The sequence below is a fragment of the Dama dama genome, chromosome 15, assembly GCF_033118175.1.
Source record: "Dama dama isolate Ldn47 chromosome 15, ASM3311817v1, whole genome shotgun sequence".
NCBI classification, from domain to species: Eukaryota; Metazoa; Chordata; class Mammalia; order Artiodactyla; family Cervidae; genus Dama; species Dama dama.
In genome coordinates this window covers 14,003,836-14,018,472 of record NC_083695.1, presented here as the reverse complement: position 1 = coordinate 14,018,472, position 14,637 = coordinate 14,003,836, and the positions used below count along the sequence as shown (strand labels likewise).

The 14,637-nt window shown below is 43.9% G+C and overlaps 1 protein-coding gene across 6 annotated transcripts in view; it reads right to left on the bottom strand.

The window, feature by feature from the left end:
• Window positions 1-14,457, bottom strand: part of TTC13 (tetratricopeptide repeat domain 13) — a 75,947-nt gene extending 61,490 nt beyond the window's left edge. For all 6 annotated transcript variants that reach the window (XM_061161509.1, XM_061161510.1, XM_061161511.1 and 3 more), the window contains exon 1: window positions 14,181-14,457. In XM_061161509.1, coding sequence (XP_061017492.1) covers window positions 14,181-14,448 — 268 coding nt within the window. In that variant the 5' untranslated portion in view covers window positions 14,449-14,457. The remainder of the gene's footprint in view (window positions 1-14,180) is intronic.
• Window positions 14,458-14,637: the final 180 nt, after the last annotated feature.

Here is a 14,637-nt window from a genome sequence, read left to right as displayed (position 1 = left end):
GGGCTGCTGGAAAATAAAACAATATGAGTTTAAAAGGTAAGTGGTCAGACTAGGCTAAGTAATGGACCCAGAGAAAGACTTTAGTCTGACAAGAATGAAGAAGCAGTAATGCTTGTTGGTCAGTAGTTGAATATGCATTAATTTATAATCTATCTCTCCTACCCTTTAAAAAAGGTACAATTTGAGAACTTACCACCCACTGAGCACTGTGCTAAAGCACTGCATAGAAAATGGGTGTATTCTAACAATCCCTCCACTTTGCAGAATTCTTTTCAGTTTCAACAAAGAAACATCTATATAATTTAAAACAGCTATACAGCATTCCATTGCATAGAATTTAACCACGCTCCTCACATTGAATATTTAAGATGTCCTTTCTTATTTCCTTAATATACTGTTTCAGTGAGTATCCTTGGGCTATATTTTTTGCAAATTTAATTTACTGGGCAATTAAAGTATAACATGTGTAATTGCTAAGGCAAAAATTTTAACACTTTCCATTATATTGCTCCATTTCCATCCCAATACTTAAAAGTAATTTCATTCCCATTTGCAGTGTATAACATCTCTCTCTCTCTCTCTACTTAGAGTACTGCCATTCTTTTTATCTTTTCCAATCTGAACACAGTACTTGTAAGATTAACCTTTTGATTTATTGGCCATTTGTAGCTCTTTGTAAATTGCTTTTGTTGTTGTTACTGTTTAGTCACTAAGTCATGTCTGACTCTTCGCAACCCCATAGATTGTAGCCCACCAGGTATGAAATCCACAGGATTTCCCAAGCAAGAATACTGGAGTGGGTTGCCATTTCCTTCTCCAGGGGATCTTCCTTACCCAGGAATTGAACCCACACCTCCTACATTCATAGGTGGGTTCTGTACCACTGGACCACCAGGGAAGTCCAAATTGTATATGTCCTTTGCTAATTTGTAAGTCATATGATTTATTCTGGCCTAAGATATAGGGAATAATTTCTAATTATCTATTTTCCAAATGGTTAGCCAGTTGCTTCAGGGTCACTTATGAAATTATCAATTTGAATGCCATCTTTACAAGACATGTAGACACTGGGATCTATTTCTAGACCAGTGCTGCTGCTAAGTCGCTTTAGTCATGTCCAACTCTGTGTGACCCCATAGACAGTGGCCCACAAGGCTCCTCTGTGCCTGGGATTCTCCAGGTAAGATACTGGAGTGGGTTGCCATTTCCTTCTCCAATGCATCATGCATGCTAAGTCGCTTCAGTCATGTCCAACTCTATGCCACCCCATAGTCGGCAGCCCACCAGGCTCCCCTGTCCACAGAATTCTCTAGGCAAGAATACTGGAGTGGGTTGCCATTTCCTTGCCCAGGGATCTATTTCTAGACTTCTTTTTTACAAAAAATCTTTGAGATGATTTATGTGAAAGTCACTCAGTAGTGTCTGACTCTTTGCGACCCCATGGACTGCAACAGGCCAGGCTTCCCTGTCCATCACCAACTCCCAGAGCTTGAGAGTACAGGCAGATCTGAACAAAGTTAAGGATTTGACAGGTGAAGGTCCATGGGAGACTGGCAGGACTGGGAGAGCGGTCCAGGCAGAGATACAGCATGCTGTCAATCTTTCGTCTTCTTAATTGACTAGAGGTGAATATTTTACCTCCACATTATTGAACTTTTAACTGCTCTATTAATGTCTTACAGTGGATCACTATATCAACTACACATAATTGTATCAAAGTCTTTTTAATATTTATACTCACTTAGCATCTTATTGTACTGGGTAAAACCTCCCCAAAGTGCTCAACAACACTAGTGATAAAAGGCACGCCAGATTATTCTTGACGTTAACACGTCATTTGATGACCCAGAATTTCCTCAACTTCTGACAATAATACTTTTTCATTTAACATTTTTAAACATCCAGGGGGAAGCTGCTCTATGTAGCTATTTTGAGATCGATATATTTTACCATATAAAGGAAGAATTTTCTGCTTCACCAAAAATTTTAAATCCGGAAAGGTGACTGAAATTTATCGGGGTTTTTTTGGATATTTCTCTATGTTAATCATATGATTCTTCTCTGATCTATCAAGTGATCAAAGTGGAACATTCTTTTGTACTTCTAGAATAAATTAATTGATCAAGGCAGATTATTCTTTTATTTGCTGGCTTTAGTCTACTAATATTTTACTCAGGATTTTTATAACTATGTTAACAGCTTTCTTTCCTTCCCCCACTTTCCAACTTTATCGGATTCTGGCATCAGTGTTGGTGGTTTGGTAAGGTCTGTGATAGGAAAATAATTTGTTCTAGTTTTAACTAGAGTTGTCTGGCCTAGGAGGTTAAATTTGTTCTTTAATTTAAAAATATTTAATTCACTATGGAGTCAACTATCTTCTAATAATAACCTAGCTGTATTTAAATGATATAGATTTCCATGAAATTAGGAAATGTCTGTTTTCCTCATTGTTCAGGTCATACAAGTAATTGAATTGTGATTACTGCAGAAATATTCTCAAAACACATTACAGAATCTCATCGTTTTCTTCTACATAATTTTCTCTATTTCTTTAGAATATTTTGAATATTTCTCTATTGCTTCATATTTTTAACCTATTAGCAGAGATTTCTATGCAGTTGTCTCTTAATTCTAATGGCTTCTCCAGTGGTGCACATATCCCCCTCATTCATTACAGTTGCATCTGCTCCCTATTTACATGTTGGCCTTCTCAGATTGATCCATCTTATTCTTTGTTTGAAGACGCAGCTCTTGGATCTATTGATCAATTTCACTGTTGCTCTAATTCATTTATTCTGGCTATGTTTTTTTCAGTCCTGCAATTCCCCTTATTTTCTCTTCTAGTTTCTCAAGCTTAGTATCCAGTTCATTTATTTCCTTTCCTCTTTAATACTAAGATGCCACAGAAAGCTTCAGCAGGAAGATCTCTGATGGTGGTGACAGGAGGCCTGGAGACTGGAGCAGGAAGGCCAGGTGGAGGCTGCGACCAATTAAAAAGCAGGGAAGTCCCAACGTACATAGAGGCCACTGGGTTAAAACAGGGTCATTGTCTAAAGAGATAGGAAGTAAAAAGGACAAGGCTTTTTGAGTAAAACTGGGCTCGGGAAGAGGAAAGAGGCACTACGCCCAGTTTGTGCAGCTAGAAATGCGGAGCTGTGCCAGGAACTGAAGTTGGGAGTTTAAGAGGAGGAGTGCTTTTAGAGGGGAGTAAGGCGCTAACTTTGGATTTAAGCAAGTGTTCATGAGATGCTAAACCAGCAGCTGTCTTGCATGTAGTAAGGAGATTTCAGAGAAAGAGAGCTACAGATATAAATTTGATAATCATTAACGGTGGATGATTAAGCAGGTGGGATCTCTAAGAAAGCTTAGGAAGCTTAAGTTCAATGAGAAGAAAAGAGCTGACCCTGATGGAGACAAGAGGTTTAAGAGGCAGAGGGAAAATAAACTTGGTAATTTACCTTTTTCTGAGGAGGGATCTTAGAATTGTTTCTTAGAATTGTTCTACATCTTTGTCAGAAAGATATACGGAGTTACAATGATTCCTAAAGGGAAATACAATTGGGTCAGGGGTGCTGATCCTCCATGCAGTTAAAAAATGTGTGTGTAACTTATAGTTAGCCCTCTGAATCCGCAGCTCCACAGTCAGATTTACCAACCACAGATCATGTAGCACTGCAGCATCTCCTACTGAAAAAAAATCCATGTGTAACCGAACCTGCACAGTTCAAACCCACATTGTTCAAGGGCCAGCTGCACTTGTTTCTTCTCATTTTTCTTGATTAGCCTTGCTAAATTAGTGTCTAATTACTGCCTGTATTTTCAAAGAACCAGCTCTTCTTTTAATATTTAAATCTACTCTTTCCCTGACATCAAATGTAATTAATTAGTTTGGCAGCAAAGTAAGAGTGGTTCAGAGCACAGGATGACTCAGATTAGATGCCTAACTGGCTGTCTGACTTTGGGCAGGTTCTTGAAATTCTCTTAGCCTCAGTTTCTTCATTTGTAAAACAGGAATAAGTACCACCACATACCCTCATAGGGCAATTGTGAGGAATGGACATAATGCATACAGTTCACAGAATCACTGTGAAATGTTAGTATGTACATCTAGGCTAAAATTGCTGGTTCTTTCCTGAAAATTTCTTCCTCCTGCTTTCCTGAAGTTATTTTGATCTCCACAGTACTTTACAGCTTTCAAAATAATTTCACAAACTTTTTTTTTGTTTTTTGATGCTCCACTCTCTGAAACTGGTAGAACATATTTTGGGCTCATTGTACCCAAGCGGAATGACGATCAATGTTAATGGACACGTTCAAGGTCACAAAACAGAGAAACAGTGAGACAAAGATTTGCTACAGTTACGCTCCAGGATACTCCATGGACAGAGGTACACAGCACATTTGTCATCACTCATCATACCAATGCAGGGTCCTAGTAATAATTTACTGCAGCAATGCCATCCAACTTCTTTCTTTTTTCTCCTAAACCTTATACACAGCCGACTTTAAGAAGAGTGTCTCTGGTGAAGATACGGGACCTGACTGTAGGACAGGGAGACAGTGTATACAAACATCTTCTGTGAGCAATTCTGCAGTGAAAGTAAACAAAGAGATGAGGTGATGGCTGGAAGGACTCGGTGGTCCTGTCTTTACTGCAAGATGGGAGCTATTATAACCATTTGTATGCTGATGGAAGATGTGGAGAATGCTGCACGAGGTAGAGGCACCCTCCAAGACAACCGGACCACAGCTAGGACGGTGGGAAAGTGTGAAAGTTCTCTCCTGATCACTTCCTTCTCAATCCAGTAAGAGGAGAGCGTTACCTCCTGCTGAGGGGAGCAGTGTCACTGGAAGGAGAGCGCATATGGCACACATTCCCGTCCTGCAAGTAAAAACTGAAAGTGTGCCAACAGCAAACCCCACGGCCGATCCCTGCAGGAAAATGTTTTATAAGGAATTCCACAGCTGCTGCCGTGCTCATCACTTGACCTCTTCACTCTAGGTGTAACAGATGGTGGGCCTGGTTCACCTGAACATGCGGATGACTGGGCTTTTCCCATGGAGGAGCTAGAACTTGGAAGTCAAGTGCCAGACATTTATTGACAATTGTAGTCCCAACTGTAGGGTGACCTGTGGCTGGAGGAGCTTCCTGAAGGCCAAGCAGGTGCTACATGGCATTAACTTAAGAGTACCTTTGCTTTTATCAATTTCCACATTTGTAAGACAACCACTGTTGAGGATGAAATTGGGTCCCCCTAACACCTAGTTGTCCTGCCAAGTTTATGATTAACCTTTCTATTCAAAACTTTATTCTCTTTCTCATTCTGCCCCTGTTCCCCTCAAGACTGAGGAGCATCAAAGAAAAGTGGGAATTGTTGAAACCAAGTACAAAACCAGGTACAAAAGCCCCTCGATAGCCCCTTTTTCTTGTTTGTACAAAAAAGGCTTTAGCTCCCTAGGCCTTCCCTGAGTTTCAAAGAGCAGATGCAAGCAGCAACCATGTAGGGAAGTGAGGGAATACAGAAACTAACGAAAAGCAGTCAAGCAAGGAAAGTTGTTGTTGTTCAGTTGCTAAGTTGTGTCCAACTTTCTGCAACCCCATGGACAGCAGCAACTGGTTTCTCTGTTCTCCACTATCTCCCTAAGTTGCTCAAACTCATGTCCACTGGGTCGGTGATGCCATCCAACCATCTCATCCTCTGAGGCCCCCTTCTCATCCTGCCTTCAATCTTTCCCAGCATCAGGGTCTTTTCCAATGAGTTGGCTCTTCACATCAGATGGCTAAAGTACTGGACCCTCAGCATCAGTCCTTCCAATGAATATTCAGGACTGAGATTTCCTTTAGGATTGACTGGTTTATCTCCTTGCTGTCCATGGGATCCACAGAAGTCTTCTCCAGCACCACAATTCAAAAGCGTCAATTCAAAGCAAGAAAAGTAATGGTAGCCTAAATAATAGTTCAGCAATAAAAGTCCGTTTTCCTCCTGAAGGGATATACATAACAATCTGATGCATATCTTGGAGATGTTCTGCAGAAGGGGAGAGCCCACCCAGGTGGAGGATGGTGACTGCCTGCTGACCACAAGCCTGTAGCCCCAGGCTGGCTGGAACCAGAAGGCTGATGATTAAGATTCTCAAAACATCACCTAATTACCTCACCATCAACCAATCAGAAGAAAATCCACAGCCTATAACTCTCATCCCAAATGTTGTCTTTAAGACTCTTCCTTGAAAGTTTATGGAGAGTTTGGGTTTTTTGAGCATAAGCTGCCATTCTTCCTGGCTTCGTGCCCTGCAAATAAACACTGAACTTTCCTTCACGACAACCCGGTATCAGCAGATCAGCTTTGCTGTGCTGGGGGCAAGCAGACTCAAGTTCGGTTCAGTATCAGAGATGCTGTATATTAACTTCCTGGATGGTCCCCAGTGGTACTTTTCTTTCAGACTGTAATAACAGGAAAAGTAGTAACTGGGAAAATTCTCTTCCTCAAGAATTTATATGTTTCTTTTATTCGAATATTATTTATCAGTACCTGAGATGTGTAAGTTATCATAAAACAAATTGAAAATAGAGGCTGCCCACGGAGAATTAGATTACAAAGTCAACATATATAATTAATCCTCTAGAACAAGGATCTGAAAAAGCCATCTTAAAGAGACAATGACTTTTTAGCAAAACATGAATATAATCTGATTGAAGCTGTATTAACGCACATAAAAGTATTAACACATGTACTGAATGTATAAACCCAAAAGAAAAGGAGCTGGTCAGCTGCACATAATGGAAAAAGAAGCATGGAAGCAAATTATGCAGCACCAACTCGAGAACAGAACTGGGTGGCGGGTGCTGCAGGCCACCAACAGGGCAGCTGGCCTCACTCGCCAAGGCTGATCATTTAGCCTGGAGCTTAAGCTGGACTGAAAACGCATCCGATGCTCAAAGTGTACTTTTATGAGCTGAAGACTTGTTCATAAGCCCACACCTACTGTCAAACATCATCATCTCTACTGGGGAAGCTGAAGCAGATCTAGGCAGTAATGTGAAACCATTATTGACAAGGAAACATGGTGTCACTTAGAACATCCCAAACACAGGCAGAAAAAAGTCACAAGAGAAGTCAGCTGATCTCCTGTGCAGAAGTGGTGCCAAGTAGAGGACAGACCTCCTTACACAGGATCCCTGGTGTCCATGTGAAGAACGCCAGCACCGAGCAGAGTCCATGCACTGTGACAGTTCCTGAGTCAGAGATGAAGCCACAGCAAATATTTCCCAATAAAACCAGGGTGACACAGAATAAGACTATCAACATGCTTAAGAACAGATAGCAGTTACTGGTTTGGGGTCCTATCTGATGACCTCCATTACTCAGTTTGGGAAAACTTCGGGAGCTTTATACTTGTGATAGAAGCATTTTTCTGCATATGTCATATTTCAATAAAGAGTGAAAATAAAAAAGATAGCAGACGGAAAATGTTGGAAAGCATTAACCCAAAGTGAAAAGTATTAAAATTCTGCTTTGATAAATTTTGTACATATTCTGTCTGCAAGATAACAAGCTTAAACAAAAAGAAAAGATGACCTCTTGGAAACACTACATTATGAAAAGGAGATGCTGTATAAGTTGGTCAGTCAGCCAAGTATCTATCAAGTGCAAACAAGCCAAGCCGTCTCTACACACTGTCAAAGACACTTTTTGACAAGTTTTTACAGAGAAAGTGCTCTGCCACTTCGCGTAGTCATGCTCCACGCAGTTAGAGTTTAAAAGCCAGGCCATGTATTTTTTGCCGGCATCCAGAGGGGAAAAAAATAACCCTTGTCATCCAAAAGTGAAAGTGTGAAAATGTTAAGTCACTCAGTTGTGTCAGACTCTTTACGACTCCATGGACTGTAGCCCGCCGGGCTCCTCTGTCCATGGATTTTCCAGGCAAGAATACTAAAGTGGGCTGCCATGCCCTCCTCCAGCGGATCTTCCCAACCCATGGATTGAATCCGGGTCTCCGGCAATGAAGGCAGATTGTTTACTGTTTGAGCCACCAGGTCACTCAAAGCAGAACACATCTACCAGCGTACAGAAACTTGTAAAAAATAAAAGTAGTTCTTAATGACACCAGCTCTACAAGAAAAACCTAGTAAGTATGAAAACACCATTTGCAAATACCACAGTGACTGTAGCCATGAAACTAAAAGATGCTTGCTTCTTGGAAGAAGAGCAATGACAAACCTAAACAGCATATTAAAAAGCAGAGACATTACTTTGCTGACAATACTTAGCAGACAACGGTCCACATAGTCAAAGCTATGGTTTTTCCAGTAGTCATGTATAGATGTGAGAGTTGGACCATAAAGAAGGCTGAGCTCTGAAAAATTGATGCTTTTGAACTGTGGTGCTGGAGAACACTCTTGAGAGGCTCTTGGACAGCAAGGAGATTAAACCAATCAATGCTAAAGGAATTCAACTCTGACTATTCATTGGAAGGACTAATGCTGAAGCTCCAATAATTTGGCCACCTGATGCAAACAGCCAACTCATTGGAAAAGACCCTGATGCTGGGAAAGATTGAAGGCAGGAGGAGAAGGGGATGACAGAGCATGAGATGGTTGGATGGCATCACCAACTCAACAGACATGAGTCTGAGCAAACTCTGGGAGTTTGTGAAGGACAGGGAAGCCAGGATAGCTGCAGTTCATGGGGTCACAAAGAGTAGGATATGACTGAGCAACTGAACAACAAATGCAAATACCATAGGATATCAGCTTCACTGGGTGCTCACTACAAAGAACCACCCCTAAATCAGATGATTTTCTGAAAAAAAAATTTTTTTTCAAAAAAAAAAAATCACCCTCCCAGTGATCAGTGGCCTGGGCTGGTGAGGTAACAATACACGGATCTCTCCATCATTCCAAGCCTCAACCTCTGTGCTTGAAATAAACTAGCTCCTTTACACTGGCAAACTTGTTTGTGTGCTTTAAAAAGATGAAGAGATCAGCCAAAAAACTGTGTATGATAAATAACACTGAAAATCAGGGCCAAGGGAAGAAGGGGTCAAGGAAACACTGCAACTGAAAGAGTTACTTACAGCTGCCATGACTGGGCATAAAACTTGGCTCTCAACTTCCCCGCAGCCAGAATAAAAGAGGAAACGGCTCTCATTATAGAAGCTTCCCTCTATTGATTCCTTACCACCTTGAAGACACAGCCATAATTTAAGGCTGTGAGCAATAAGATCAATTTCATGTATTTAAAAAACCAATTCCTCAATTAAGAGAGAGATCATAAATACTGACAATCTTTAAGTCTGTCTGACTGTTGAAAACACAGAGCTATATTCACAGCTACTTCCTTGTTTATCTGGCAGTTAAAACTCCCAAATCAGACAGACATTAATATTCAGTTCTCCATAAAGAACAGTGAGAAAATGAAATAAACTCAAATCTGGGATTATTAATTTCAACAAACTAAAGAAAATTACTTCAGGTTGTAAATTAATCACTGGATTTGATTGAGGCATTAAGCATGGATAGTTGCTAACACCACCAGTTGGATGAAGGTGGCTATCTGAAAATGACCATAAAGACATCAAGTACTAAACCACCTCACCTAGGAGTAGACAAAAAACTCTCAAGAAGACAGTAGCAAGAAAAAAAGTCACATAAATTTACTGTTCTATTAATACATTTTCAAATAAGGAAAACAAAAGTATTTTTGAAATAAGTACTAGAAATGTATACGTTTGAAGTAAAATACACCTGGACCTTCTATAAAGAACATGTAAAGACATATTTAATACAGATGAATGCCGCATTGGAATGAGATGCAGATTAACTTTGGTTGGAAGCGCAGAAATGAAAACCTGGTTTCTTGAATCAATGGACAAGTGACAATTTAACTAGACCTTACTTTACCAGATCTGTGACTTCAGGGTGTCAGGTTAAGGATACCGTGGTTCCCTGATGACTCAGATGATAAAGAATCCACTGGCGATGCAGGAGATCCGGGTTTGATCCCTAGAAGATCCCCTGGAGAAGGGAATGGCTACCCATTCTAGAATTCTTGCCCGGAGAATCCCTGCCAGGCAAAAGAAGCCTGGCAAAGCTACAGTTCATGCGGTCACAAAGAGTCAAATAGGACTGAGCGACTAACACACTTTTCAGATTTCTCCAAGTCTCATTCCATCTGAGCCTCTGCTCCTGTCACCTTAGCGGAGGCCTTCCCAGGGCTTCTCAAAGAAGCATCCCCACACGACTCTGTTCCTAGAGGCACTTTTCACCAGGCCTATCGCATGCTGATTCCTTATTCCAGCAGAACACAGGCTCCAAGGAGGAGCTCGGGGAACTGTGCTGTAACCCCAGCACCTACGACACTGAGGAGCACCCAGGAGGCAAACACGCAGATTTTCAGTTAAACAGCACACCAGTCCCCTCTATAGTCCAAAACGTTAGACTCAGTGGAGCAACCCTGCACATGTGTAAACGTAAAATTCCAGGACAAGCCACCTAAGAATGTAACTCTCAACAAACAAAGCTAAAGGGCATGGGACTTTATCAATAATATTAGTAAGAAGGTGGCACTAGTGGCAAAGAATACTTCTGCCCATGCAGGAGACATAGGAGACACATGTTCAGTCCCTGGGTGGGGAAGATCCCCTGCAGAAGGGAATGGCAACCTATTCCAGTACTCTTGCCTGGAGAATCCCACGGACAGAGGAGCCTGGTGGGCTATAGTCCATGGGGTTGCAAAGAGTCGGACACAACTGAAGCAACCCACACAAATTATACTAATATGCAAATGTTACTGACGAGTAGTTCACAGACAAGCCAGGTTCAAACCCTGGCTTGACCCTCTACTGAGTAACCATTCTTAACTTCTCTTTGCCTCGGTTTCCCCCTATGTAAAATGGAGACAAAAACAGTACCTGCTTCAGTGTCAAGCACTGTGTTAAATAAGGATGCAGTGTTGACAAGTACAGAACCAGAGGAAACAATTCGGGGTGAACTTCTGTTCCTTATTTCTTCCCACAATTCCAAACTACAAACAGGGCAAAGATAACAAGGAAGGGGAGGAGCATTTACTTTTATTTTAAGAAATATGTACATTACAGTATTCATTTTTTAAAAGAGTAAGATGATTTTCACCATAGGAAAACAGAGTATCAAGTTTGTGGTTACACATGCTATTCAAACAAAATGCAAAATGTAAAAATGTGCTAGAGGAGAAAAAGTTGAAGGGGGGCTGTGGAACAGGAAAGCCACGCTGAGTCCCATGGCACTGAGGCCATTCAAGCTTGTCATCTGGGCAACCGGGCCTCCTGAGGCTGCTCCCTGGGGCCTGGATTCCGGCCACTGTCCTCTCCAGACCGACAGCTCTCCTCAGCCCTACAGTCACTGAAATTTCTGTCTTAAAAGAATACATACACAGCTCATCCAAAGGTGTGCAGATTCAGGCTCATGCAGCCACCAACTCAGTTATTTTTATCTAGCAGTAGTGGGAAGGCTTCTGAAAAGCCAATGTGTGGCTGTGTCCACCTTCTGAAGAGGGGCTAGCTTCATTTGGGGCTGGATAGTCCAGCGACATGATTAATAGTTGGTGAGGTCATACCTTGATTTTGAATAACTGATTAGTTCTGGATCCTGGCACTTGCTTAGATCTGATTCTGATCATCTAGGAGCTTTGGATGCAGAGCATGAGCCCCTCAGGCTATGATCTGGCTCACTCTAAATCCTGAATTTGTTGTTGCATCTGTTCTTCCCGCAACAGAAGGACTGAGGTAGGTTTCACTTGCTTCTACCTGCTTGTCTAGGACAAGGATGGAGAAATAAGAGAAACATTTGGGCGAGCTGCTACCACAAAAGAGAGGGCTTCTGTCACATACTGCAGCCAGTAACGCTAATGGGAACACCTGGGGACCCAGAGAGCATAATCAGCTGACCCCGGCAATTACTTCCTGGGGTGACAGCGGCAGCAGCCACGCCACTCCAGCTGCTACTGGAACATTCATGTCAGCCCAGGGGAGGCTGTCTGGAAGATTGAGAAAGTAAGTATTACACAGAGGAGATAAAGAGAAAACTGAAACATTTAAATAATGCTTAAAGCCTCTGTTCATCCTCTGAAGCAGAGAACATTAGGCTCTGTATGTGAAGGCATGGAGAATGAACAGGATTCTTCCAAGTGCCCTGGTTCTGAAAACCGACATTTATCATTATTTGGGGGATAAGCATAATACAAGTCAGAGTTGGCTCCAACGAGGACTCTTATCCATTGGAAAGAGCCTGATGCTACAAAATGAAAATGTGTCACCCAGATCAACAAAATCAACTGATTTCATAATTAAATTGATTTATAGCCTTCATTGCCTAGAATCACGGTCTCCTTTAGTCACTGAGCACCATATGAATACAGGAGGGAAAGGAAGGGAAGGTTTATACACTACTTTCTCTATGCCTGTAAATATTACAAATGTGTTTAACCACTGAGTGTTTCAGACAAACTCTGTCAGGAGTCTGACTAACTGGGCTCCTCCCTGTCCTACTGTGGGCCCTCAGGAAAGTGATGATTTCACTGTGCCTCCGTTTTCTCCTCCTAGAAAAGGAGCTACCATCCAATGACATAGTTACCGGCACTCTAACAGACTAAGAGAATTGTCTCACCAACTTAAAGTTCTTAAAACAGCACCTGGCACACAGCAAGCACTGCATACGTGCATGACAGCTATTCCTCATTTTCCTCACAGCATCCTTGTGAAGAAAATGAAACCCTGTCATTAGGGAACAGTCTTCAATTTACAGAGGAGGCAATTATGCAAAGACAGGCAATTAACCTGATCAGAGTCACAGAAAGTGACAGAGGTAAAATCTATTCTCTTTCCACTGTGCATTTATGCTGTTACTGGCCATGGCCTATTACAAAATACAGAAGTCACATAGCCCTCAGCGAGTAAGACTTCCTCAAGGAAGTCAGATTGTGCTGAAAGGAAATCACACTGTGCTAATCTCGACATTTCATCTCAACCAAAAATACTTATGGCCTTCCTAGGTACACAATGCTAGACTGCTGTCAGACCATAAAACCAACCAGCCAGCTCCTATGAGTCAAGCAGACCCTGACGTTTCAAAAGCAACCCTTAAGGGAACTCACACAGGCCAAGAGGAAAGAGGAAGGAGAAGGGAGGGGACTGAAAGGTAAAAATGCCCACGAAGTGAAAGTGTTAGTTGCTTAAGTTGTGTCTGACTCTTCGCCACCCCATGGACAACTGTAGCCCACCAGGCTCATCTGTCCAAGGGATTCTCCAGGCAAGAATACTGGAGTGGGTAGCCATTCCCTTCTCCAGGGTATCTTCCCAACCCAGGGACTGAACCCAGGTCTCCTGCATTACAGGCACCAGGGAACCCAAAAAGGACCCACTACAGAACTTCAAAAAATGGACATATGTACCCTGCCTCTGAGGAATAAACTGAGGCCAATAGTGCCCAATGTAAATGAATGAGCTGGCCCGGTGCCAACACACACACACACACTGCTCTGACATACACGGGCGCCCGCAGGGCTACTTTTACTCTCTGTGAGACACCGGAGAGATCACAGGTCAGTCTTAAACAACTGGAAGCAAGATGTCAGTGAACAGATACAACGAGGTTACTCTTCTGTTCCCTCCTTTTTTTTTCCCCAGGGATCAAATTCTCGGAGGCTATGTATAACACAAAACATCAATAGGGAGGTCAGCAAATCTGATTTCCAGACCTAAGATGAGCCAGACATCCCCGCTCCGGGCGCGGGTCCGGCCCTTTTTGCTCCTTCCCTCGCTCACACAGCACCCGCAGGGGGCCGGAGCGAGACTGAGGCTGCCCCGGGCCACCTGCCATCTCCTCCTCCACCCTTTCAAAAGTTGCTAGGGCTGCAGAGAGCCCGCCCCGGCCTCGGGAGAATGCTGCCAGCTTTTTTCACTATTCACTGCCCTCCCCAAGGCGGCCTCGGGAGGAGGGCGCGCAGCGGCGTGGGTGCGAGCGGCGGGAAGCGGCCCTGGTGCAACATTTCGAGAAGCCGGCTCCCGCAGGGGTACACGCCGCGGCCGGCTGCAGCGAGGCCAGGGCGGCCAGCACCGGCGCCAGGGCCCGCAGCCCCTACGGCCCAGCCGCGCCGGCGCTCCGCCGCAACCCCGACGCCCGCCCGCCGCCCCCCACTCACCGCCGCACTCGGCAGAGTACTGGTCCCCCCAGTCCCCAGACTGCGGGCTGCAACCGCCGCCCGCCGGGGCCTCCTGCTGCTGCCGGTGCTGCAGCTCCTGCTTGAGCAGGGACAGCGGCGAGTAGTGCTCGGTGGCTAAGGCGCCGGGTCCCGGCCCGGCAGACAAAACCCCCAGCAGCAGCAGCAGCACCAAGACGCGCCGGGCGGCGTCCGCGGCGGCCACAGCGCCGCCCCAGCAGCCGCCGCAGCAGCAGCCGGCAGGTGCCATCTTCCCTCAAGGCGCATGTGCGGCGGCCCTCACGGCGCGCGGCGCCCTCCCAGCCTTAACCCGCGGCGGGCAGGTGGGCTGTGGTAAGGGGGCGGGAGAAGGGGTGGTCACAGCACTGCCCGCTGGGAGTTGTAGTCCCAGCTCAGCCTAGCCTGAGAGCCCCCTTTCGGTGCTGGGACTGCGAGTCCC